General features: G+C 39.1%; 1 protein-coding gene across 3 annotated transcripts in view; it reads right to left on the bottom strand.

The window, feature by feature from the left end:
- Positions 1–5,274: 5,274 nt before the first annotated feature.
- Positions 5,275–27,917, bottom strand: part of Fbxo8 (F-box protein 8) — a 46,959-nt gene continuing 24,316 nt past the window's right edge. For 2 of the 3 annotated variants that reach the window (XM_075986800.1, XM_075986799.1), the window contains exons 4-6: positions 11,725–11,843; positions 9,449–9,645; positions 5,275–6,250 (exon numbers count right to left, since the gene is read on the bottom strand). In XM_075986800.1, the coding sequence (XP_075842915.1) occupies positions 6,063–6,250; positions 9,449–9,645; positions 11,725–11,843 (504 nt within the window). In that variant the 3' untranslated portion in view covers positions 5,275–6,062. Of the gene's footprint in view, positions 6,251–9,448; positions 9,646–11,724; positions 11,844–27,728; positions 27,842–27,917 lie in introns of those variants that run through there. The other variant, XM_075986801.1, reaches the window with a different exon arrangement.

Here is a 27,917-nt window from a genome sequence, read left to right as displayed (position 1 = left end):
TGAATGGTGTGTATGTATTGTGTGTGTCTATTGTGTGTGTGTGATACAAAAGTAGAAAAGAGATTTATGAGAGGGGAAGAAGAGATATAAAGGAAATGGGAAAAGGGAAAGAAATGGAATACTGTGATGTGAAAGCAGACACATATTAAATGATTTGAGAGGACAAAGGGGTCAGTATGAGGGAATTTGTGAGGTCAGTATAGGGCAAATAAACAAGTATACAGATAGATATGTATGAAAATGTCACAATTAAACTCATTATTTGGTAGCTAACAAGAACAACTATCAGTGTTAATTGATAGAGTGTCCTTGGGAAAGAGCTTTTGGTGACAAATTTGGAGGAGACTAAAAATATTCTTAAGCACGTTCTTCTTCCTCTTTCTCACTCCTCCCTTTTGTTTTCCTTTGCCTCATTTTCTTTGTTTCTCATGTTTTCCTTCTCTGTCATTTTTCTTCATCCCCCTGCTTTCCACCTTCTCTCCTTTCTTTGCCTTTTCTTTCTAAACATGACTTCTCTCAGAAAACATGACTGGTGACTGTATATAAGAATTTGCCCACTTGGTACAATGGTACAATGTAGACTTGAGACAACCCAGCCCTTATTGGGGAAGGAAATTGTAGACAGGCTAAGTAGCACTCTTGGGGGTTTCAGCAGAGGTCAGATTACATATTGGGTGAGGGAATAATTGTTTAGTGACAATATAAAAGCCATTAGCAGTAGTGTGACTTTCTAGCCTCATCAAATTTAGCCCCAGGTGGAAAGAGATTCAAGAAGCCTGAAAAGAAATGGAATAACTTCAGTGTATACTATACAGTAAGGGTCAAACTCAGCATCCCTTTGGAGAAGTGAAACCCATGACCTCACATGCTAAGCAAGTTCTTCTCTAGTGAGCTATACCCCTAGCCCTCAGTACCCTTCTAGACAGTCTTCTTCCCTAGCCCCTTCAATACCAATTTCCTTTAGTCTTCTAAAGTTTTGGTTTTCTTTTCATACCTCCCTTTTCTACCAAAATTTAAAATTATATTTATCAATTTTAATTTTTTATTTTATGTATTTGGGTGTTTATACGCATGTATGTCCATGTACCGCTTGAGTGCTGTCTGGAAAGACAAGAAGAGGATGTTGGATCCCCTAGAACTTGGTTACAGACTGTTGTGAACTGTCACGTAAGTACTGGGAATCAAACCTGGGTCCTTCAGAAGAGAAGCCAGCATTCTTCACTGCCGAGCTATCTCTCTAGACCCCCAGCATTGCTTTTACTAGATATTTTGTGTGTAGGGAGGTCACAGGACCTCTGATCTCTACACCATGACCAGGCAAGCACACAAGCACACATACACAGCTATTTTGTCTAGCAACGAGAAAAGTCACATTTATAGATGACAGGCACTGCAGCTGCTGCTATGCAAATGCGACCCCACGGATCATCAGCCTGGAACTGGCGAGTGGGAGGATTGTGGGAAGGTTAGGAACTAGACTAGAGAAGCCCCTACACGCTGTAGTCAGAGCGTTCGGGTCACTCTACAGGAAGTGAGGCAGATCAGAAGGATAAAAAAAGTACACGTGGCCGGGCGGTGGTGGCGCACGCCTTTAATCCCAGCACTCGGGAGGCAGAGGCAGGCGGATTTCTGTGAGTTCAAGGCCAGCCTGATCTACAAGAGCTAGCTCCAGGACAGGAACCAAAAAAGCTATGGAGAAACCCTGTCTCGAAAATTAAAAAAAAAAAAAGTACACATGGCAAACACTGGGTGAGGGGAATGTCAGAGGGGAATAGAGATAGGAACAGAAGATTTCGGGGAAGATAGCGATCTGGAAAATCAACTGGCACATTCTGTCTGTCTTTAAGTGAGAATGAATTTTAAGATAATGGACTGTTTTTAGGCAGCAGAAAATTGATGGTAGCGTATTTAGATTGCAGTAACGTTATAGTTCTCTGCTCTCAATAGATTTACAGTGAAAGACAGCAGAAAATGTGGGAAATGTACATTTGGGCAAGAAAAGAAGAATGAATGAATTTCAAATTGAGGACAAAGTAGCTGAGGAAAAGCTGGCAGTAATGGCTAAAGAAACTAGGATCATAGAAGAGTAGCTTTGGAAACTCACAGTGATTGGTGGTCTAGAATGCACTTATACCATACTGCGACAATCAAGAGGAGGACTGTGCACATCACCTGTCAAACCCCAAGGGTGTGAAAACAGAAACCCAGGAGAGTGCCTAGGTAGGTAAGACCCTCCAGGGTACATGCTAAAGCTGGACTGGCTGGAGAAGGGACTTCCCAGGTTCAGGCAGAGTGGCACACAGAAACTACATCACCTGTGGTCCAGCAGTCCAGTGGTCCATGGTATATCTTGAGCTGGCAGTTGAATTTGGGGTCATTACTGACATGAATGTTGGCAGGAGTTTTTGGAACATCAAGGTACTAGAAAGTTGTTGTGGCCAGGCAAGGTGTAGCAGGGAGTTTCCTTGGACTTTCTGAATGAAGCATGAAACTGAAATTGAAATCTGTAAGTCACAATAGCAATCTCAGGAAACCGGAAATGTCAGAAAAATGAATGTCTTCCAGGGTCAGCGGAAGGGACTGAGTGTAGCGTCTAAGAAGGAGGTCATGTGTACTTCAGGTGGCAGAGCTGGGCTAATAAGATTATATACGTCTGTTGGAGCCTAACTGATGTCATCAATGAGCTCTAGATCCAGGTCAGGTGTGTAGAGTTTGTTATTTTTCCTGCTGGGTTTTGATCTCGCTTTCTTCCAATTCTTCCTTGCTCTGTCCACACTCGTCTCTTTTGCAATGGGATTCTGTATGGCACTGCATATTTGAAACATATAATACTTTGTGGTTTAGAATCGATTTTACAGAAGCTCATTACTAAATAGGTTGCTTTAAGTCTACAAGAGACAGGTTTGGATTTCTGAAGTATTTTTGCATTGAGACGGCCATGGGGTCAAAAGGGATATTATCGTTTAAATGTGGAATGTCCCCAACTGACTCATGTTCTGGAACACTTGGTCCCCCAGATAATGGTGCTGTTTCCAAAGGCTGTGGGACCTTTAAGGAATAAGGTTGGCTGACAGAAATGAATCCTTAGATTTTACATTATTGTCTGACTTTGCTCTGTGAAGATTTCCTTTCTGATCTGCAGAGATGTAAAGGGGGTGTGCTGGATGCTCCCACCTTCTCTGAAAGCTTTCACCACCAGGGTACCAATCTGGTACCAATTGCCATACCTTCCTTGCAATGCTGAACTATCATCTCTAACTCATAGGCCAAAAATAAATCATTTCCTAAGGAGGGGTATAAAAGAAAAGGATGTCAAAGTAGAATTGCATATTCAGCGAAAATTTCTTCAAAAAGAAAGGTAATTTCAAATATAATTATGAGTTCTGGGCTAGAGAGATAGATAGCTTAGAGGTTAAGAGCATTGGCTGCTCTTCCAGAGGTCCTGAGTTCAATTCCCAGCAACAACATAGTTGCTCACAACCATCTATAATGAGATCTAGTGTCTTATTCAGACATGCAGGCATATATACATAGTAAACAAACAAACAAACAAACAGTCTTTACAAAAAGTATGAGTCCCACAAAAACACCAAGCTAACAGCAATAATATATATGCAGAGAACTTGGTGCAGACATATGCAGGCCCCACGATTGCCACTTTAGTGTCTGTGAGCCCATGTGAGGTGAGGCCTGCTTAGTTGAGTTGGTGGATCATGGTGTCCTGGTATCCTCAACCCCTTTAGCTCCCAAGAGAGGAACCTAATAGAAACCTCCAATTTTAGACTCTCTCTGCATAATGCCTGGCTGTGGGTTTCTGTACTTGCTTCCATCTGCTGCCAGAGGAAGCCTCTCTGATGATGACTGGACAAGGCACTGATCTAGGAGTATAGCAGGATAACATTAGGATCATTTCATTGATTTTTTAAAACCAGTTGTGTTTGGGTCTACCCTATGCCTCTGGGCTATCCAGTCTCCAGTTCCTAGACAACCAGGTAGTGTAGAACATGGGTTCCCTCTCTGATTATTTTGCCTGCTCTTGAGACTCTTCCTTCTCTTGGGTTACCTTTCTCAGCCCCAATACAAGAGCTTTTGTCTTGACTTACTACATCTTGTTTTGTCCTATTCGGCCATTGTCTTTTGGAGGCCTGATCTTTTCTGAAGAGGAAACAGAGTCAGGAGTGGGTTTAGGGGAGAGGGAAGGAGGGGAAAAGCTGAGAGGAATGGAGGGAGGGGAAACAGTGATTAGGATGTATTGTATAAGAGAAGAATCTATGTTCAATAAAATAAAACAACAACAAATCAAATGAAACTATGATAACTAGATGACCACAATTACAATAGATGTTCTCATTTTGAGAAGAAAAATACTGTAAAAAGGGTTTGAATCTTCACACACATACAAAGAGTATTTAAAATTATATTATTAGTAAATACAAAAGATTATTTTTTCTTACTTCATTTAAAGTAAAGATGCTTGTTAAAAAAATAAAAGACTTTGGATTTTATAATATATAACAACTCGAAGATTGTGGGTAGAGAATATGCCACACAAAGTGGTATAATATTAATTATAGTTAATTACAGTAACTTCATATAACTGACATAATTTAATTTGCAGAGGGTCAGCATTTGGAAAGAGTCACATAATACTTTTACATTTCCTTGAATGTAAATTTTACCTCAAAATGAAAAATGGCTAAAAATGTAGACCTCTAGTCAATGATGTAGAAATTTAGCAACAAAGAATATATATTTTTGAAGCTAATCTTGGTATGTTTAAGATATTAAGGTAAGTTGGCAGATGGAGGGATGAATGAATACATGATGAAGCAAATAGTGAAACTGTAATTGCAGAATTACAATGGGGGAGTGTGCAGGCTTCCACTGAAAAATGTTTCGACTTTCTGTTTGACTATGTCCATAATAAAACTATATTGAAAAAAAGAAGGCAGAGTATGAAAATCAAAAGGAAAACAATAGGGAAATGAAGGCTTAAAAAAAGACAGTCAAATTGAGAAAAGGGGTAGGTAGAGAGGGAGGGAGATATCAGCAGGTATGAGAGACATCTAAAAGTGAAGGAGGTAGACAGAGGGAGAGGTCAATGCATCATTCACCAAAAAATAACAACTAACTTGAGGAAAAAAAAAACCCACAGCTTCCCTCTTATTCCACCAGCATGAACTCAGTCTAAGCATCACTACTATAACCTAGCACAGAACACATCACATGGGAGCCCTTGACACACGCCTGAAGAGTAACGAGTATATAGTGTGATTCACGGCGTAATATCCTTTTATTAATTAACTCTGAAGATAGATTGAGATTAGGAAAATAGTTAAGACCAAGTACTTCAGAAACAAGGAAGTAAAGACTTCCACAAGTTCTAGGGAAGTGTGACTTTTAAATTCTGACTTTTTTATATTCTAAATATTTTATATTCTAAATGTATTGAAACTTTATTAACTAAGTTTTAAAAATGAATCAAATGATAAATGGTATACAAATAAGGCCAGTTTTGCATAGTATATTAATAGAGTAACAAATCAACATTCTTTTCAAAGTTCCAAGAAATGGGAAGCTGGTATTGGTTTCCAGGTCAGATTTGACTTTGACAAAAAAATTTCCGAACTCAGTTCAAGAGAAAAGGAAAAGTTTTAGTTAAAATCTTTACAATAAAATAATTACGATTATAAATCTCTTTAGTTAAATATGCATACATTACATGGTATTTTAAAGGATGGAAATGGATCGTTTTCAGAGAAATCTAATGCACAAACACTCCACCTTAGAAAGCATATGTCAGTTTAACATTCTCTACAGCTGTGTTATACAATGGCTGTTTTGTGCAAACATGATGAGCAAAATTGAGAAATATTCACCAATATTAGTTAGTTTTGAAATTTCTAAACTAGAAAACAGTGAAACAAAAAGAGGCTGTGCACTCCAGGTTGATCGCATACAGAGGCTGAGAGACCAGCATTGATGCAGCCCCCATTGCTGCTAAGTCCTTTCCTGGATAGACTTAGTCTGGAGTAAAAGTTGAAGTACCAACAATTGTGCTTTTATGCAGCCACATGGCCAATAAGGTAGATGTTGTCATAAAGGTGTCCTACAAAATCTTCACTAATGTTCTGAGCAGCACGGCGGGTATTTCGAATAAATTCTCTTTTTGACATTTTATTCTTCACATGGGGACTAGTGAGGTCAATGGACAGCAGAATCAAAGAGTAGCACAGTACGTAGACAGCATCTGAAGGAAAAGGAAACACACCGGTTATTGGTTTGCTCAAAATATCTCTGGTGCTAAGGAGACAAAAGTTTCTATCACAAAATGAGTCAGGCTTTTCTTCCAGGTTAGTCTTCAAAGCTCTGGGAAACTGCCTATGACCAGGCAAACCGAGGTAAACTCAGCCAGTCTGATTACCAAGGAAACCAGCAGTCTCTCCAGTTCAAAGGACCTTCAAGATTTTTAGGAGTTTGTTGTGAAAATACATTCCAGACGTAACATTTCAGAATTTGGTCTACTTTCATTTTCAAATGGGATATTTACATCCAACTATAATTAAAATAAATTCTACCATCTTGATTTAAAAAAAATCATGATATTTATTTACAAAGAATGCTTTTTACAAAACCTAATTTAATTTGAGAGTATTTTTAATGGCATGAAATGTATTACCTTGGCACTAAAAAGAGATTGCAAAACATTTTTAAGGTTGTTAAATTACTATTCACATTTGAGAGGTGTACTCTGAACGTGGGTGGAATCTGTATATGACCTTCAAAAATAAATCTTTAGGGAAAACATTGCCCTGCTTGAGCACATGCAACAAAGGAATTTTCTTTTTTCATATAATCACAGGGTGCTTAAGATCACAACAGTAGCAACACTTACGATATTTATAGTATTATACTATTTTAGAATCCTGAAATCTTATGTTATATGTTAAATGTTATAAATGTTATATCTCATAAAACATACTCGGCAAATTTCATATGACAGGTATGTTTTGTTCTGCAATCATTGCTTAATAAGCCTAATCTTAAAAAAAATACAAGTAAGTCTATAAAATGAAAGTACACATACGAGACTTGAGAGCTAGCATGTGTATATACGTACACACAGTGAAAATTAATTGTATTAAAACAAATTTTAGTGGAAAATATATGTTATCTATGTACAGCTTATTAAAAGCTTCAAAAAACTTTACATCAGCTGGTAAAAAAATAACAAATAACTTTAAAAAATTGACATAGTTAGTCTAACTTCTTCCTAATGCTGTGCATCTGTTATATGCAAAGGGTTAGTGCATGTCCTTCTGAGTCTGCTCCCATGTCATCCCTGTGCAAAGCGTAAGTGCATGTCCTTCTGAGTGTGCACCCATGTCATCCCTGTGCAAAGGGTTAGTGCATGTCCTTCTGAGTCTGATCCCATGCCATCCCTGTGCAAAGGGTAAGTGCATGTCCTTCTGAGTCTGCTCCCATGCCATCCCTGTGCAAAGGGTTAGTGCATGTCCTTCTGAGTCTGCTCCCATGTCATCCCTGTGCAAAGCGTAAGTGCATGTCCTTCTGAGTGTGCACCCATGTCATCCCTGTGCAAAGGGTAAGTGCATGTCCTTCTGAGTCTGCTCCCATGTCATCCCTGTGCAAAGGGTTAGTGCATGTCCTTCTGAGTCTGCTCCCATGCCATCCCTGTGCAAAGGATAAGTGCATGTTCTTCTGAGTCTGATCCCATGCCATCCCTGTGCAAAGGGTTAGTGCAAGTCCTTCAGAGTGTGCACCCATGCCATCCCTGTGCAAGGGTAAGTGCATGTCCTTCAGAGTGTGCACCCATGCCATCCCTGTGCAAGGGTAAGTGCATGTCCTTCTGAGTCTGCACCCATGTCATCCCTGTGCAAGGGTAAGTGCATGTCCTTCTGAGTCTGCTCCCATGCCATCCCTGTGCAAAGGGTTAGTGCATGTCCTTCTGAGTCTGCTCCCATGCCATCCCTGTGCAAAGGGTTAGTGCAAGTCCTTCAGAGTGTGCACCCATGCCATCCCTGTGCAAAGGGTTAGTGCATGTCCTTCTGAGTGTGCACCCATGCCATCCCTGTGCAAGGGTTAGTGCAAGTCCTTCAGAGTGTGCACCCATGCCATCCCTGTGCAAAGGGTTAGTGCAAGTCCTTCAGAGTGTGCACCCATGCCATCCCTGTGCAAGGGTTAGTGCAAGTCCTTCAGAGTGTGCACCCATGCCATCCCTGTGCAAGGGTTAGTGCATGTCCTTCTGAGTCTGCACCCATGCCATCCCTGTGCAAGGGTTAGTGCATGTCCTTCAGAGTGTGCACCCATGCCATCCCTGTGCAAGGGTAAGTGCATGTCCTTCTGAGTCTGCTCCCATGCCATCCCTGTGCAAGGGTAAGTGCAAGTCCTTCAGAGTGTGCACCCATGCCATCCCTGTGCAAGGGTAAGTGCATGTCCTTCTGAGTCTGCACCCATGCCATCCCTGTGCAAAGGGTTAGTGCAAGTCCTTCAGAGTGTGCACCCATGCCATCCCTGTGCAAGGGTTAGTGCATGTCCTTCTGAGTCTGCACCCATGCCATCCCTGTGCAAAGGGTTAGTGCAAGTCCTTCAGAGTGTGCACCCATGTCATCCCTGTGCAAGGGTTAGTGCAAGTCCTTCAGAGTGTGCACCCATGCCATCCCTGTGCAAGGGTTAGTGCATGTCCTTCTGAGTGTGCACGCATGTCATCCCTGTGCAAAGGGTAAGTGCATGTCCTTCAGAGTGTGCACCCATGCCATCCCTGTGCAAGGGTAAGTGCATGTCCTTCTGAGTCTGCACCCATGCCATCCCTGTGCAAAGGGTTAGTGCAAGTCCTTCAGAGTGTGCACCCATGCCATCCCTGTGCAAGGGTAAGTGCATGTCCTTCTGAGTCTGCACCCATGCCATCCCTGTGCAAGGGTAAGTGCATGTCCTTCTGAGTGTGCACGCATGTCATCCCTGTGCAAAGGGTAAGTGCATGTCCTTCTGAGTGTGCACCCATGTCATCCCTGTGCAAGGGTTAGTGCATGTCCTTCTGAGTGTGCACGCATGTCATCCCTGTGCAAAGGGTAAGTGCATGTCCTTCAGAGTGTGCACGCATGCCATCCCTGTGCAAGGGTTAGTGCATGTCCTTCTGAGTGTGCACGCATGTCATCCCTGTGCAAAGGGTAAGTGCATGTCCTTCAGAGTGTGCACCCATGCCATCCCTGTGCAAGGGTAAGTGCATGTCCTTCTGAGTCTGCACCCATGTCATCCCTGTGGCAACACTTAAACGTTTACAGTTTGTGGAAGTATTTTCCCCACAGTGGAAAAAATGCCTCATATTATGATTATTTTTTCCACAGATGGTAGGGATTGGAAAAATAATGCAAAACTTGTGCATGCGCACACGCACACGCATACACATTCACACACACAGAGTTATCCTTACCAGGACTAAGGCCAAGTTCTCGCATTAGGTCAGGATTACAAGCACAGAACCTATGTGAGAACTTTGTTATAAGAGTTTCAAGGTACTCCCCACGTTCCTCAGGAGCATGAATATGACGAAAAAATTCTCTCAATGCATTTGGCAAGAATTGATTCCTAAAATTATGCAAGGTTACAAGGTCATCCAAGACATCTCTCCTAAAGAAGGAGAAAAAAGGTGCAGCTGTAGTTAATATTTCTAAAAAATGAAAAATTATAATTTGTCATTTTTGTATAAAATATAAATCATCATTGATTACTGTATCAGTCAGTCCTATAAAGTATATAATATCTGTACCCTTTAAAAACATTAAATATAATCATTTACAAAGTTAAGATACTTTGAACCCCTGCACAAATAGCCTAAAACAAGATAAAGTGAAATATGGAATTTTACTTAAAAATAATACACTTATAAAATAATTCTACTTATCAAAAATTTGAAGTATAGAAAGTGCTACTGAGTTGGTATAGTGGCACTCATGAAGCTGAGGCAGGAGGATAATGAGTTCAAGGCCAGTCTGGGCTACACAGAGACAAACACCCTTCCCGCAGAGAAACAAAGAAACACTGCTTCTTTACCAGTCAGTACCTTCTGATCTAAGCCAACCAGAAGTAGAATTCATGCCCTTTAAATTAGAAGGAATCTTCCTGTACTGAACCAAGACACATTTTCAGAGGTAAGAGCTATTTATGTAGACTTCCAAAAACACCCACATAGAGTATATACACACTGCTTTACAATCTGCTCCTCCTTCCTCATAGTGTTCATTGTACATGGTTTTGTCTTTACAAATAGATTCACTTCATTCTTTTCAGTGGCTGCTCACCATCCCAACATATGGTTATAATAATTCTATGATATATATTTAAGTGTTTATAATTATGTAATTATTGTATCATGTATAAATATATATATGTGTTATATATTTTAACCTATAGAATTAAATACTCTTTGTGACAACATTCTCTAATTGTTGCTGAACTCAAACTTGATTATATGACCATAGCCTTCATTTTGACCAATTGCTTATGACAAGACTAGGCAAATACAGCAAGTAGGCAAACTCTGGCCCACTGCTTATATTTGTAAATAGAGTTAATGGAATAGGGCCATACTGCTTTGTTTGTAGTTGGCCTATGTCTACTTACACAACACAAATGGCAGAGTTAAAGCAAATGCAACAAGAGAGCACAAGGTCAGCAAAGCTAAATATGTACAGAAAGATCTACAGAAGAAGCAACAATCTCTAGGTCTCTAGCATTTAACGACACAGTAGCAAGGACAACACCTTTCATAGGAGACTTCATTCAATGACAAGTAAGCTGATGTAGATGCTCTCTTAATATTTTCATGTCTCCAATTAGCTAAAATATAAGGGTACAAGTGAATAATTACCAGATGAGAATGCAATATGATCCATTATCTCTACCTGTGTGATTGACATACTTAATGTCACCTTTTTAGACTTTTTTTTATATATACATGGATGTTTCATCTGCATGCTTGTCTGTGCATCACTGAGGCCAGAAGAGAATGAATGATCTGGAACTGGAGTTATAGACGGTTGTGAGTCACCATGAGCCTGCTGGGAACCATACCTGGATCCTCTGCAGGAGCATCAAGTGCTCTTAACTGTGAGGCATCTCTCCAGCTTCACCTTTTCAGACTTTGTAGACATGTGCATAATGTCTATGCAATATTATGCAACTATCCACAACCCTTAGAGTCCCTAGGTTCTGCAGTTTACAGTTTGTCTTTACAATAGATTTTTAAATGAGCAGTTTCAGGATTTAGAACTTCTGGTCACCTAAACACTTAGTTCATGGCTAACTATTAAGTTAGGGCTGCAACTTCCACAAAGATGATACTTGATCTTAGATTGCGTCCCAGGGATGCTGGGCTATCATTTTGTATCTATTTATGTTTCTGAGACAGTGCCTCACTCTATGGCTGTGGCTGGCCGCAGCTCTGAGATCCTCTGCCTCAGCTTCTGATGCTGTTATTACAGATGTTTATAAGCTTATGTCAGACCACACGTGGCATCTGTTACTTTCATAATGTCAAGGTTTCATTAGCATTCGAAACAAAAAGTCTAATCAATTGTAAGACATAATAAACCTTTTTATGCTTTTACTCAGTTTTACAACTAGATTGTTCTATGTACTATAGCGTTTAAAGTAAAAGTTAAAACATTACTTAACTCATTTCTGATAAAAATTTAATTTTTGCTTTACCTTTCATCAAGGTAGATTCTCAGTTTTTTCCAATTTAGTGTTCTTGTACAGAAGATAAATTTTGCTATTTCCTTTGGCGAATCATCTAGGATACCCTTGGACATAAAGTAGCTCACTCCCTAAGGCAGAAAGACAAGTCTACATAAGCAAAGTCAGCCTTGGTTTATAAATTTTAGTAATTAGGCAATTGCAGAACCATAGCTACGGGTCTTTCCAGCATTACTATAACGTTGATAGCTTTAACATGCAAAAACACAAACTGGAGCCTGAGCTACAACTAGTATGTAGAGTTGATAATTCACATGCAATGAAAAATAGGAAATTCAAAGTTGAGATTCATGAAGAGATCCTATTTTCTGGCTCATGACAGGTAGTAAGTATATAGAAATATGGACTAATTTAGGAGGGATGTGGACACGCCATGATATAGACTATAAAATGAGCTTTGCAACAGATACTTCCCTTTCCTAATAGAAAGCATAATTTTTTAAAGCTCAGGTATGTACTGTGGTATACATTTTAAGAAAATAGCTTTTGGAGAAAAAACAATTAGATTCTCCAAATGGAAGGAACACTAACAACTTCTTTCTGGAAACAAAGGTAATTACATTATGTAAGTTACAGGGAAAATGGCCAAACTCCAGGTCAACTCATGGGTTTTACTACTTTGGCTTTGAGCACTACTACATTTTATAAGCATCTAGTTAAAGTACCACTGAGAGAAAGCATGTAAGACAAAGCTTTCAGTTGTACTTGATATGTTTCTCTTTGAATTTCCTTTTCTCTGCATGCAGAGTTGTCCAGAGAAGCACTACCCTCACATTTGTATCTACTTTTCACTTAAAAATCAACAACAGAAACATCAACAGCAAAAAACTAAACGCTGAAAGCAATGTTCTCGCACATATAAAAAAGTCACATTCAAATAAATGCCAGATTCATTTGAATGTGCAGTTATTGAAATAAAAGGCAGGTGTGTTTATTTCAACTTGTAGTTCTCCAGATACATGCATTCCCATGAATCCATGTGTCTGGATACTAGTACAATGTGTGCAGCTAATTGGCAGAGAAAATGACATATAATGTACATGCAACATACTGTTTTCACACATAAATTCCTTCAGCATTTCTTCAGTTAGAAATATTGCACATATTAGAATTTTAAGAGTTGGAAGAATTTTTATGAAAGACTCTCAAAGATAAAAATGTTCTCATTAAAATTTTGCATTAAAATTTTTAAAAAGCAATTTGGTACCATGAGGTAATGCTTTTGAAATGTTATAATTATCTACAAATTGCAATTTGAAGATAAGGGTTTTTATATAAAGCTGATTTTATGAGCCAACAGAATCTTAACAGCAACACTATCAACTTTTCATGTGAAATGTAGTCCTATAAAGCAATGCTAAGGCAGCACCTCGAAAATGCACACAAAAAAGAGCAGACAGTGATAGCATGAGGCTTTCCTGTCAGTTTCGGCTGTATTCCACTGGCTCCTTGGAAACAAAGGCTACATGATGTACTGTGATCAAGATAGAAAGCCTTTTTTCAGAGGCAGGCTTTCTTGGCAGTGTTTGAGGGGCGGGGACTAGACAAATTTTAATGCTTGTTCCATCCTTTCCTCCATTAGTCTGAATGATTGAGAGTTGACTGTATGTTTACTTGATCTAACTAGACAAAGGGAGTCATGTTTGTTTGCCAAATGGCTCTATGTAAAACTGATAAAACTACGTTAGAATTATTGCAGTGTTTTATTTTAACTGAAGTGATTTAAAGAAAAAAGAATGTTTATTATACATTACAATACTTTATTCATATCAAAATTACCATTTAAAAGATAAAAAATTAATTCTAGTCTCCCTGTTAAAATTACCCAAAAATAAATTAATTCTTTTTCTAGATAGAGTGTGGTGACATTTCAACATCATTTAATACTATTTAGTTATACTTGATATTTGGCTCATTAAGTATCATAAAATTAATAATAACAATGCACTGTTGATCATTTCTTTTTCACGGAATGTGTTTTGAAAACTTACATTCTAATCTAACTTAAGTTCTCTAAAATAATTAAATGAAAAAAGTAAGTATAGATAGTAGTTTTAAAGACAATCCTGAAACCTGGAAAAACGATCTGAAATAAGCCAACTTTATTGTTTTGAAGAGGAAAGGAAGCAGGTGCCAGTTTTGAGGTTGAGCTTTCCCTGGAGCAGGCAGGTCAGTCCAGGTAAGCACAGGAGGTATAGGCAGCGAGCACGGGGATCAGTTCACATTAGAAGCATGTAAGAAACAGGCTTGCAACTATAGCTCAGCTGCTCAGTCAGTCTGTCATCTGCTTGATTCTTCTTCCTTTTTGCTTTTCCAAAACAGACTTAGGTTTCAAATTTACTACTTTAACCTCACATTTATTTATTTAATCCCATTGCTTATTAAAATTTTAATTCCTAATATACTCTATTCTGTTCTAGTTTTAGGATTATTTAAGTTGTGATCAGAGTGCAGTTGCTAGTTGTCACTTGTGGAGAAATCTAAAATGTATTTGTTAGGTGAATGCAATTGACCACATGGTGTTCAATCTTGTAGTGAGCTGCCCCAAGGCATAAAGATAAACTCAGAAATATTAGCCAAAGCAGATGTTCCCTAAAAGTATTTCTGAAGAAAAGTTACCATGGGGGTAAATAAATTGTATAGAAAAACAGACATCATGCCTAATATTTCTTCAGAAAATGATAAACTCATAATGTTTATACTAAAAACCTATTTCTTTCCTGCAACTCCCCCTTTGTAGACGAGGCTGGCCTTGATTCCAGAGATCTACCTGCCTCTGCCTCCTAGGTGCTGAGATTAAAGGTGCACACCACCACTGCCTGGCTGAAAAACCTATTAATATTTGGTTCATAAAAAAGTTCTCACAAGAATTTACCCCTAACAGAGGCTCTAGAAGGCCATTAATGGGCACAGGCACCTTGACTCACTAACTGAGCTATATAATCAGCCCAAAAGAATTAGGGACATTTAAGGAAATAGCCACTTAAACTTCATAGTTGAATATAATGAATACCCAGAGACTAGTTTATAAAACAGATCCATGTGCATATTTACATATTTTTCTATATACATCAATCTTAAAAGTTTACATAGGTATGGTATTCAGTAGCAGGTTTTACCCAGAGAAGAGACACATAGGTAAATAACAATACACCCACAAGACAAATTAGTGATACAAGATGGTTGAATAAAGCTTAAATGAACATGTAAAATAAGCATTTTAACAGTTCAATGCCAGAAATAATTACTAGGAACTAGGACACTTGGATAAGACTTGAAGGAGTGGAAAGGTCTCATTAGCTCTGATGGGGAGAAACACTGAAGAAGGCCATCTTAGTTTATATTGTATCAAGAGAGCCAGAGAAACACAATATACCAAGTTAGGCTGTTTTTAGGAAAGAGGGAAGTATTAGATATTTGAGAGCAAGTTTCAAACTGGATTTATAACATTATTTAATTTTATGGTAAGATTTGTATATTCTATCCACATATAAGTGAATACCTCTGAAGGTTATATAACAAAGAGGAGCAATAGTCTATAATGTGAATTTGGCAATGTAACAATCCTTTCTTACTATGGTTTGGCTTTCTGGCCTGTTATTTAGTCAACCTTGATAAAAAAAAATACAAAATGTGGAATTCCAGAAATATTTCCTAGAACTTCTTAAGTTTTAAATTAATCAACATACTTAAGATTCTCAGTCCAACCTCATCTGATATGCATCCCTCTTGTATCTGATACAAGTTCCATGCTGGCTATGAGATCACTTGTCCTTGTGTTACTGTACTTGTGTTTAACTGATCTGTGTTTTACTTAAAAGTGCCCCCAAAGCATAAAACCACACAATGTTAGCAATGCTAGCAAAGGGAACCCAGAAGGGTATTGCTTTTAAAGAAAACATGCAAGTGCCATAAGTCATATTAGAGAACACAGTCACATGCTTTTTATAACAATATATTTTGTGAGTTTTCTATTAATGTTGTATCTATTCCTCATTGATGAGTTATGGTTATAATAGTTACATATACATAGAAAAACAAGGTATACGTAGACAGCTTCACGACTGTACACACAGGAAGTTTCAGGGAATCTTGAAATGTGTACCCTGTGGAGATGACTATAACATAAAAACAATAATGCAATATAAATTCCAATAGTCTGCAGTAGTTGGCTATCACAGATATCCAAGTATGAGCATGTAGAAAACCAGTAGAAGTAGGAAGTAGTAGATTCTAAAACCATATTTTAAAACTCTATATGTTACAGGAATGAAGTTAAGAGAGGAGCTTACTTGATAAATATGTTGGACATCAGTCCACAATGTAATGAAAAGTGAAAGATAACCAATGTTTCTGGCCTGATAAAGAGAGAAATGACTATAAAAAAAACCCCAGCAAAACAAGAGATAGGCTGAGATGTGGCTCCGCTGGTCTCAAGAGTGGTTGGCTACACACAAGGCTTTATCCCCATCAAGACATAAAAACAAACAAACAAGCAAAATTAGGAATGACAGTGCATGTTTGCAATTCTGGAATTCAGGAAGGGGAGACCGGAGGATAAGGAGCTCAAAGGCCAATATGGGGTATGTGAGACCCTGCCTCAAAACAAACAAATAAGGGTCTTAAGGCCTGGGGAGAACTCAGTGCTATAGTACTTGTTCATTGAAGTTCACTGTATGCAGGACCCTGGGCTTGATTCCAAGATGAGAGGAAAATTGGGAGAGAAAGAGGGTAGACAAGGATCACAAAAAACATTACATTAAAAATAAGACCTATATATGCATGGTTGCCCCCAGTAGGAGTTAAAAACAAAATGAGTGGATAAAGATTAAAGAACTAGAACAAGAAATATGAGAGGAAAGGAAGATAACAGAAGAATATCTCAGAATCTAAGAGACTGAGATTATTTTCAAAGGTTTATTTATTATATTTACAGAGTATACATATTTATTATGTATACATACACGTCTGCATGTATGCCTGCAGGCCAGAAGAGGGTGCCAGATCTCATTACAGACAGTTGTGAGCCACCATGTAGTCACTGGGAACTGAACTCAGAACCTCTAGAAGAGCAGCCAGTGCTCTTAGCCTGAGCCATCTCTCAAGCCCAGAGACTGAGATTTTTTTTTTTTTTTAAAGGATCCATAAAGACCAGTGCTAGGCTGGTGTGGTAGTCAATACTATAATCCCTGTAGCAAGAATGCTGAGGCAGGAGAGTCAACACTAACCTAGGTTATGCAGTGAAGTCTAGGCTGGCTAAGACCCAGTTTTAAAAAGTTAAAAACCTCACATACACATTAATACACAAAACATCAATCAAAAATACAAGACAAAACAAAAACAAATGAAAAATCAAAACAAATTCCTGAATGGCAAAAGAAGCAATTACTCAGTGGAGTTACAGGAGCATAGTTTTCAGATGTGGCATTAAATCTCAGCTCTGACCACAGCTTTGCCACCCAATGATGTGGAAATAATGACTTAAACTTCCTGAGCCTGGGGGTGGGGAGCTGGAGAGATGACTCAGCTGTATTAAGAGCACTGGTTGCTTTTCCAGAGATCCTGAATTCAACTCCCACAACCACATTGTGGCTCACAACCAACTGTAATGAGATCTGGTGCCCTCTTCTGGCCTGCGAGCCTACAAAACATGAGCCTGTTCACTAAACAAAAAGTCTTGAGATTGATCCCGAATTTCCGGAGAAACCGAAACACTGACTTCCACAGTGGTTGCACAAGATTGCATTCCCACCAGCAATGGATGAGGGTACCCCTTCCTCCACAGCCTCTCCAACAAAGGCTATCCTTGGTGTTTTTGACTTTAGCCAATCTTACAGGTGTAAGATGATATCTCAAAGTTGTTTTGATTTGCATTTCCCTGATCGCTAAGGAGGTTGAGCATGACCTTAAGTGTCTTTTGGCCATTTGAACTTCTTCTGTTGAGAATTCTCTGTTCAGTTCAGCGCCCCATTTTTTAATTGGGTTAATTAGCATTTTAAAGTCTAGTTTCTTGAGTTCTCTATATATTTTGGAGATCAGACCTTTGTCTGTTGCGGGGTTGGTGAAGATCTTCGGAGCAGAAGGAGTGAGAACATGAGCAAAGATGTCGGGACCACGAGGAGTGCACCCACCCACTGAGACAGTGGAGATGATCTACTGGGAGCTCACCAAGGCCAGCTGGACTGTTACCAGAAAAAGCATGGGATAAAACTGGACTCTCTGAACATGGCGAACAATGAGGGCTGATGAGACGCCAAGGACAATGGCACGCGGTTTTGATCCTACGCAATGTGCTGGCTTGGTGGGAGCCTAGCCAGTCTGGATGTTCACCTTCCTAGATATGGATGGAGGGGGGAGGACCTAGGACGTACCACAGGGCAGGGAACCCTGACAGCTCTTTGGACTGGAAAGGGAGGGGGAGAGGAGTGGGGGAAAGGGGAGAGGGGTGGGAGGAGGGGGAGAGGAGTGGGAGGAGGGGGAGAAGAGTGGGAGGAGGGGAAGGGAAATGGGAGGCTGGTGGGAGGAGGTGGAAATTTGTTTTTTTTTTCTTTTCTTTATCCTCCTTTTATCAATAAAAAAAATCAAAAAAAAAAGAAATGATTTGGTTTGCATATAATTTTTAATTCATTGTGTCTTCAGATATGTTTACAGAATAAATAGGATATCATTTCCATGCCAAAATAAAAAAAAAAAAAAAAGTCTTGAGAGAGTTTTTTACGGCAATCCGACAGTGACTGACAAAAGCACAGTAAGTTTCCTTCTAGACAGATCCAGCAGATTAATGGGAAAAAAGGACACTATAATCAATGACTGGGAAATAAGAAAGCAATGACCTTAAAGAAGTCTCTCCATAGACTAAGTTCAAAACTACTACATAAGGAGTGAGCTCATGTAGCGTGGCTGTGTATGGCACACTTACCTGAAAATGTCTTTACACAGTGGAAAAAGATGGAAAACTTAATTATTGAGAGAAAGAAAAAAAGAGTATCTTTAAAGATAATTTTGAGTTATACACATCAGGAGAAGAAAGAAAGTCGACAGAAAGGAGACCAGAGCAAAGCAGGTGAGGAGAGCAGGAAAAGACCATTGTCTCTGGAGGGATACCTTGCTCAGCCTAGATATAGTGGGGAGGGCCTTGGTCCTGCCTCAAAGCAATGTGTTAGACCTTGTTGACTCCCCACGGGAAGCCTTACCCTCTCTGATGAGTGGACGGAGAGGTGGGAGGAGTGGAGGGGGAGAGGGAGGGAGCAGGAGAAGGGAGGAAGTGAGAACTGGATTTTGGCATGTAAATGAGAACAGATAGTCTTAAATTAAAATAAAAAACAAAGCTTAGATAATTAAGAATGATTTATCTGAGGGTTTTTGTTTGCGAATAAAAGTCACCCTTTTTTACTTGCAGTGAAACAAATGCTTAAGATGTATTAATGAGAAATTTAGACTGTTTTTATCTTGTTAATTCATCTTGCCATATACACTAAGTTTTGCAATATTTTTCTCTCCTCTGTAAGTGTGTACAGCCCTCTCACATGCTGCTTAGAGACCTTAATAATTCAAAAGTATTATGTTTTTAAGAGTAACCAAAATGAGTCATCTCAAAATGGCATATTTCCCAATGCCTTTTCAGAGGTGTTACAGATACAGGGAATGATTCTGAAAAGTTGGACTTTCGTACAAACAAACTTACACCTGTCTCTGTTACCAAAAATCTTTTCATAGCAAAGAGTGATTAGGGAAAACCCTTTGAAGAAAGACTTTTTTCCTTTAACATAAGCTTTCCTATTTCCTATAAGATACACCCACACTGAAGTTATTTACTGGAAGGTTCTATACTGCATAGAACTAAGAAAGGATATCCCACCTGTAGCTGTCATCTCTTCTTCCTAAGAACAGTGACCACATACTGCCCACACTGTGGAGAAGTGACAGTGTGGACAGTGGCAATGTGCCATGACTAATTCCCTCTAATGTCATACCTGAGCACCACATCTCATCCAGAAGGTGGGAGAAATCATATTCTGGCTTGAGTATGGGATTCAGGAAGAAACCACATTATTTAAGCATACTGCTTAAACTGGCAGAATCTTGGCTTTCAAGGACTTTGTGGTATATAAAAATGTAGGTGCTGAGAAATGGTTGAGTATTGACCACATGAGTCTGAAATGCCTTGTGCCTAGAATGGGTCAATAGGAACTCTCAATATAAAAGATAGATAGGTAAATGAAAATTAAAACAGAAATATGGGGAAATGGAGGGTAGATCCAGGACAGATTTTTCTGCCTGTTTTTCAAAAGAGATAAAGTGTAGGGCCCTGGTCTCCCTTATTCCTGTGGTGCATTTGTGGGGACAGTTTATGATCAACTTACTAAGCTTCCTGTGTGTTTCTGTGCTATGCCTGCCCCGCCTGGTGGTTAGCTGCAGGGCATTCACTCCATTGATAATATGGTAATTTCCTACCTGCCTGGGCGGAGATCCTTGTGCTGCAGTCAGGTAGATAAAAACTCCCCCAACGCTGAATAAAGTGGCATTCGGCTGATCTCCTTCCGAATGACCCTGGTCTCTCTGTGTCTTCTTTTCAATCTCCAGGCCCTTGCCCGACTCGCGTTCAGTACAGTGGCGCGCGAACTGTACCGAGGGTGTAACACCAAATCGGGTGTTACAATTGGAGGCCTCGCCCTTCTACCTATCTATATCGGCAGCCACAGCTGTTGCTGCCACAGCAGCTAAGCTGCTGGATTTTTCATTAGTCAGTCAGTTGCTTCCTGCTAGCACAAAGGATACCTTCTCAGGGCAGGTTGCAAATGCCGTAGCCATTCAAATTGAGCTAAATTTACAAATAAATATTGCAGTTAATTTTGCTCTTGGTTGTGGTTAAAGACCACTGCTAGATGTTACAGTAATAAGCTTATTGCTGTTGTTTACGGACCCTGAGGTGTACAATTTACAAATTGGCTCTTAAAATTATTCTAGTTAGCTATACCAGGGTTATTTTCACCAGCGCTGAGACCTTACTTAAAGGGCTCCTATTTGGGCAAAATTATTAAAAATTGAACAAGCACAGTCTCCTTAAAGGATGCTTACATATGCTGGAGCATCATCTTCATGGTCATGATGCCAGAGCCAAAGGCAAGCTCAGGTCAATGTTGCCACGTGGCAAGTCCCCTTAGCTATTGCCCCAGAAAATCTTTCAGCACAAATCTGGCTGAACTCGGTGTTGGATGACTAGTGAGCCAAAGACAGGAAAGGCTTTTGGGGGGCTGCCTCAACCTAAGACAGGAAATGTGTTTTGACCTGGATGCTTTCCCATGACGGGTAAGGGGTATTGCCTGACGTCCAATGCCACCCAAGACAGGCCTAGTCATAATTTATACAAAAGGGGGACCTGTAGGGCCCTGGTCTCCCTTATTCCTATGGTGCATTTGTGGGGACAGTTTATGATCAACTTACTAAGCTTCCTGTGTGTTTCTGTGCTATGCCTGCCCCGCCTGGTGGTTAGCTGCAGGGCATTCACTCCATTGATAATATGGTAATTTCCCACCTGCCTGGGCGGAGATCCTTGTGCTGCAGTCAGGTAGATAAAAACTCCCCCAACGCTGAATAAAGTGGCATTCGGCTGATCTCCTTCCGAATGACCCTGGTCTCTCTGTGTCTTCTTTTCAATCTCCAGGCCCTTGCCCGACTCGCGTTCGGTACAGTGGCGCGCGAACTGTACCGAGGGTGTAACACCAAATCGGGTGTTACAATAAAGCAATGATATTAGAAAAATAACATAAACCTTGCTATTTAAGTTTTAAGTACTAAAAGCCATATTAATTAATTTAAATAGAATGAAACAGAAAATGAGCCACATCTGTGAGTTACTAAAAGCCTCTAAAAGAGCCACACCTGTGACTAATGGGCATCATTACAATCACTGACTGATACGATGGTTTTTCTCAAACCACAAATTACTACCAATGATTAAACCTACAGTCATCATTGTGATTGTTTCTGAAACAGCTGTTCTTATCTGAGGTACAACTCTAAGAAGAGCCCGTTTTCTCTTCAGCCAACTTTGGGCTAGGAAGGGAAGCATGGAGAGGAAGTTTGATTAGCTAAGGTGTGATTGGCAGTGATCCAAACTGAGGAGACAGTGATATTTCGCACTATGAGCTGATTTAGAGTTCTTGCTTTGTAAAAATCATATATAAATATATAAATATTTCATTTGCAATGTATACATACATCTAACCCTGAAAATAAAATTATAGTTTTATCATGATTCCTACATTTGAATACTCTTAGACATATGGACATTTGAAATACGTCTGAAGCAGTTTTTGAAATAATTAACGTTTTTTAAAAGCCTTAAGAATACAGAAGTAGAGAAACATATTTATCAAAACAACATGTTACTGTGTATACATGTCAGGCAACACACTATTAAAGGCAAAAAAATCTCACCAGAGTTTGAAGATCTTGACCTGAATGATGCACACTTTATGAAGTACCACTTCCCAGGCTGCAAAGAGGTATTTACTAGCATCTAAAGGTTCGAGAGGAGCTTCAAGGCCTAGAGCAGCATGATGCACTTCTTCAAATTATAAGTTACTGAAGCTGTGCCTGGGGAATACATATCTAGACATAGCTGGTGAGGAGTTGGAAACACTAACCATTGAACTTCTTTTATTTTATTTTATTTTAATCACTACAATGTCACTAGTATTTTAACTCCCTAGTCTATGGAGCAGAAAACAACACAGAGGTTATTTGCTTAAAATCAAAGTGACATTACTCAAACAAAGTAAAGATGTTTAGTAAGACCCTCTCCAAGGATACATGGAAGTGCCTCACATTTACTTCCTGAAGGTTAGAGCACTGCTCCAATCAGCAGCTGCCAAAGCAGATCACTGCATAAGACTAACCATGGCCTAGACACTTCAGTATTAGGACCCTGAATCTAAAGAAGGTACCCCGAAAAGCTTAATGATAAAGAAGAAAACATGAAATAATCTAATGGGTAATACACACCGTCGTCCATTTGTTAAAATAAAGTTAATGTTATACTTATGCTAGTCCCATACTTTGAAAGCCATGACTGAGCTCCTGGAAGCTTCCAGTCAAGACATCCAAAAGCTGAAGGAAAAATGTCATTTATATTTTTGATACAGCAGCCATGTTGCTAAGCATCAATTGCTAAAGACAGGCAATAGAGGCAACTATCTTATTAAATCTGGAAAGTGAAATCAAGTATCTGAAACTATGGTTATAACAAGTGAGAAAACCCAGTCAGAGAAAGTATGCTAAAAGAAATTATGGAAAAGATATTTTTCTTTGAAATGTATTAAAATATTTAATATAAGATTTGTAAGTATATTTATCTAAATTGATAACAAAACAATTCAAATGAAGAAAATGTCTTGTTCATATATATTGTCCACCAACACACTGTCTACTAATTTCCCTTAGCATTACAAATCCTTCACTATACTTCTGCTCCTGTTGTAGCTAACAGGACTAAACTACATAAACACTTCTGGGTCAGCGGAGAGAAACAGAAAAACTGAATGGTTGGTTTAGGCCTGTAATTCAGAGACTCTGCTAGGATGCAAAGCAGGAAATCAGACTTTCATTAAGCACCCCTAACACCTTTTTAATGAGCAACCACTTGCAAAGGTTTGATTCTCTCTCCTCTAGTTCTTGTAGGGCCCATGGGTCTACCTCTCCTCCCAGGGTTCATCTTGAGGACATTTTCTGGCCAGATATCTTGCTGCATTTTTCAGCTGAACACCCTGTTTGTTCTTTGCTCCCTCTGCCCCCCTGGTGGTTAGCTATAGGGCCATTGTTTACTCCACCTTGGCCTCGGTAATTTACCACCTGCTGGGGGAAATTCTATTGTGCAGCAGCTAGGTATATAAGGGATTTCTGAAACTTGAAGACAGGGCATTTGGTATTATCTCCTCAGGAATGACTCATGTCTTTTGTGGGTCCTTGCAAGAATTACAGTTCTGGTGTCTGCTGGGCCAGATGCCTAATACCCAAAGGAAGAATATTAGCATCAGAAACAAAACTGAAGAACTGCTTTGCCATTTTAAATCCTCCTACCACTGAGTGAACAGAGGGCTATTACTGCACAGTAAAGACAAAGGAGGTAGATGTAGAACTGAGCTTCTAACATGACAGAAAAGAAAAGTTAATCACTATATATATATATATATATATATATATATATATATATATATATATATATTATAGTGTTATAATATTTTGGCTTTAACTCCTCACTAGAGAGACCACATAAATGACAGGTTACAGTCATGGCCTTTAGAGATGAAAATCGATTTTCCTACGATGACCACATTGATTGTATCTTCCTTGGATTTCTTGGCATCCATGTGATGCAGCTCTAACAAATGCATTTGCTGATTCTGATATGCATGCACATGTAACAACAAAACCACCTCCAGCCATCTTCCAGTTGTGAGGACTCTTAGCAATACACTGAGAAGAGAATATTGGCAAGAAAGAAATGAGTCTGATGTACCAACTCTAAGGCTAATAACTTTTTAAATCAAATGTATCCCTTCATGTGATTGTAATAAAGTTCCCTGTTGTTGATAGTTCAAAGAGTCCTTATGTATTGTTATCTTCATTACTACCCAAACATATAGGAGTTTAATAGGTAATCCTGAATGTAAGTTATTTTAAAACACTGTTAATTATCAAGGTAATTGATTTATCTTCATATTTGCTTGTGAGAATTTAACTGGAGTAAAAGGAGTTATTTGACAATTAGAGCAATCCCATACCCAAACACAGCTCATGTAGCTTTTCCTGGGGGAAGTTAAGACTTTTAATCTGTTAGTGGATTACAACATGACAAGTCTTGAAAAATGTGCTGGGGCAATGGTGGCACAGAACTTGTGGAAGTGGCCAGTCAATGTTTGGTTCAACTTGAGACACATGCTCTATACTGCCTGGATGACCAGGAACTGAAGATTGGAAAATCCAGAGACCTATGGGAGAGAACCAAACATGGCTGGTCTAAAAAGAAAAAAGAAAAGAAACCAATGACATGATTCTTAATGATACTCTGCTAATTCATAGACCGCTGTCTTGTTCAGTTGTCACCAGAGAGGCTTCTTCCAGAAGCAGATGGAAGCAGGTACAAAGATCCATAGCCAGACATTATGCAGAGGGAGAGTCTAAATTGAAGGTCCCAACTGGGTCCCTAACCTCAGAGCTTGGGGAAGCTGGAAGAAGAAGAGAAGAAAAGATTGTAAGAGTCAGAGGAGATAGAGGACATCAGGAGAACATGGCCCACTGAATCAACGAAGCAAATCTCATGTGGCCTCACAGAGACTGAAGGGACAAGCACAGGGCCTGCAAGCGTCTGCACAAGGTCCTCTATGTATACGTTAGCGCTGTCAGCTTTGTAGGACTCCTAACAATGGAAGTGAGTGTCTCTGAGTCTTTTGTCTGCTCTTGAGACTCTTTTCCTCCTATTGGGTAGCCTTGTCCAGCCTTGATATGAGGGCTTTTGTCTTGTCTTGTTGTATCTTGTTTTTTTCCTGTTTGGCTTTCATTTCTTGGTGGTGTCTTTTCTGAACAGGAAACAGAGGAGGAATGGATCTGGGGAGAGAAAGAGTGGGGAGGAGACAGGAGCAGACAGAAGGGACACTATAATTGGGATGTATGAGAGAATATGAGAGAATAATCTGTTTTTAAGTCATTATGAGACATCACCCTCAAGATGCCTTAAAGGAAAAAAAGTATACAGTTTAAGCCACTGTCAGCTTAGGTTCTCTGTCCCTTGACGTCAGAGCATTCTATTGGATACACACTGAAGGTAGCAATTCATAAAATGAGGCACTTCCTGAGAAGCACACTGCCAGGCAGCAACAACTCAATCATTCCAAGATAAACTTCAGTTTATAACCTAGTTAAGAATGGCCTTGATGCAGGGGGAGGAGCTTGGTCTCAACGCGTGACTGTGAAGTGCTTGTTGCCGCCAATGGGAGGCCTGCCCCTTTCTGGACAGATGAGGAACAGATGGTGGGAATAGACTAGACAGGAGGTGGGGCAAGGGAACAGGAAGAGAGATAGGTGGAGAAACTGTGGCTGGTATGTAAAATAAATAAAAAATGTAATTAAAAATAAGAAACTCAAGTTTCTTTATCTCTAGCTGTAAAAGATCGTTCAAGGTCTTTCTTCTTTATTTCAACTATCTACAACATAGAGTTATTACTGAGACTATTTTCTGCACGGGTAGGCAAGTCCCCGAAACTCCAGATCCCTGAGTCTCTTTGTTTCTGCTATGCCTCCACATGTTTGCCACTGACATTGCCTCTGGTATCTGGCACAGGGTGAATGGGAGTGAGGAATAAAGAAATAAAGAATAAAGAAAAAATCAGAAGGAAACCATTAAGAGTGTGTGTGTGTCTTTTCCTTCACCCCCTCAGATAAAAGGTCTTAATGCTGACTCCATGGATTTCCCTAAAGCCCTGAGCTGCTGGTCCCCCGAGATATATGACCTGTAAATCTTCACTGGAAATAGAGGAGATACTTAGACTTTATACAGTAATACATAGAATAAGACGTCGAAGACATAATTACAAATAGTTGATTAGTATCAAATTACTTACAGGGAAATTTGCATCAATCTATAGCAATACTGAATATTACTTCAGAGGATTATTTTCTAAAGTAACATTTTCCTTAACAAATTAGATAAGAACCAAAACATGAAAATTACCTCAGTTTGTCAAGAAACCACAAAACTGCTGTTTTTAAGTAGGAAGTACTACTAGACAATGGAAAAGAAAACAAATAATTACAGGTATATAGAGTCCATTATAGAGGTTACAGCTTAAAGTTTAAAACTAGTAATTATAACTCAACAGAGTTTTATTGGAGAGGTCACATTAGATAACTGTAAATGAATAGGATGGCATCTCAATCATTCTTAGATTTATAAATGTGTATCTAAGTGTGGTCCTTGGAACGTTTAAGAAAACCAAGTATTACTGTATCAAATAAACTTGGATGATGCTACACACCATGTTTACCTGTTGAATATTCATCATACTTCACAATGCTATATCGTAAATAAGCTAACTAACCAGAAATCTATCCTATTCAAATTTACCAGACTTGAGAACACTTCCCTTACTATGTAATTAGGAATGTTCTGTACGTCCTGATGAAACTTACTGGGGCTTTCTATCCTTAGGAGTGAAGGTTTAAGTTATTTTCACCACCGTTCCTATGCTATGAAGTGGATAATAACCATTTTTATACTATAAATAAAAAGCTCAGTCAAATCTCTAACATTAAGAGAGCTCGCTCTTAAAAATTTTCCTTTAATGGTAGAACTTAAACATTTCCTGATTCAACAGCAAAAAGAATATGTAGTTTTAACAATAAAGTATACATGTATATGAGTTCATTTCCATTTAAAGTATGTCAAACAAAATATTTTTATAATAGGTTTTTTCAAGATCCATTTTAGTAAAATGCATTAAAGTGTATGTAATTTTGCATTTCTGTATAAATATAAAAGAAATATGTTTATATATTTGAAGCATACTCTCAAAAATCTGACTAGATGATGTTAGACTATTTAAAGCATACAGAGATTAAAAACAAGTCTATATTTACTATGTGTACTACCTGTTTTCAGACTCTAAATTTAATGATAACTATGTCCAGAAAATAATCTAAAACAAGAAGGATCCCAAGAAATACTGGATGGTAGCTAGAACTACTTCATCACAACACTCCTAGAAGGGCAGAATTGACACAGCGAGCTGGTACATGCAGGAAGTACAACTTCATGTACACAGAGAACTCAGCACATTCCTCTACTAGAATGTGGTCACCACCACAAAGTCCACAAGCTCATGCACAAGATCAAGACACTACATACAGCTGAGATCACAGGGGCATGCAGATAACAACAGCGTGCTAGATCATCGTACCAAAAGTGTGCAGATGTTCTCCCCCACCCCATGAGCCACTGCCAGCAGTTGCTATGGAGTTTGGTTACCCATATCCATGACATGAACGGTGTCCTTTGGAGAATCTTGTTCCCTGTGGCTGTAAGTATTCTTATATTTATATTTTAATGATGTTTGCTATGAACGATCTTAAGTACAAAACTAGAAATC

The sequence above is a fragment of the Microtus pennsylvanicus genome, chromosome 9 (assembly GCF_037038515.1).
Source record: "Microtus pennsylvanicus isolate mMicPen1 chromosome 9, mMicPen1.hap1, whole genome shotgun sequence".
Lineage (NCBI taxonomy): Eukaryota > Metazoa > Chordata > Mammalia > Rodentia > Cricetidae > Microtus > Microtus pennsylvanicus.
The sequence above is the reverse complement of the archived record's forward strand: the minus strand, read 5'-3'. Positions and strand labels throughout refer to the sequence as shown.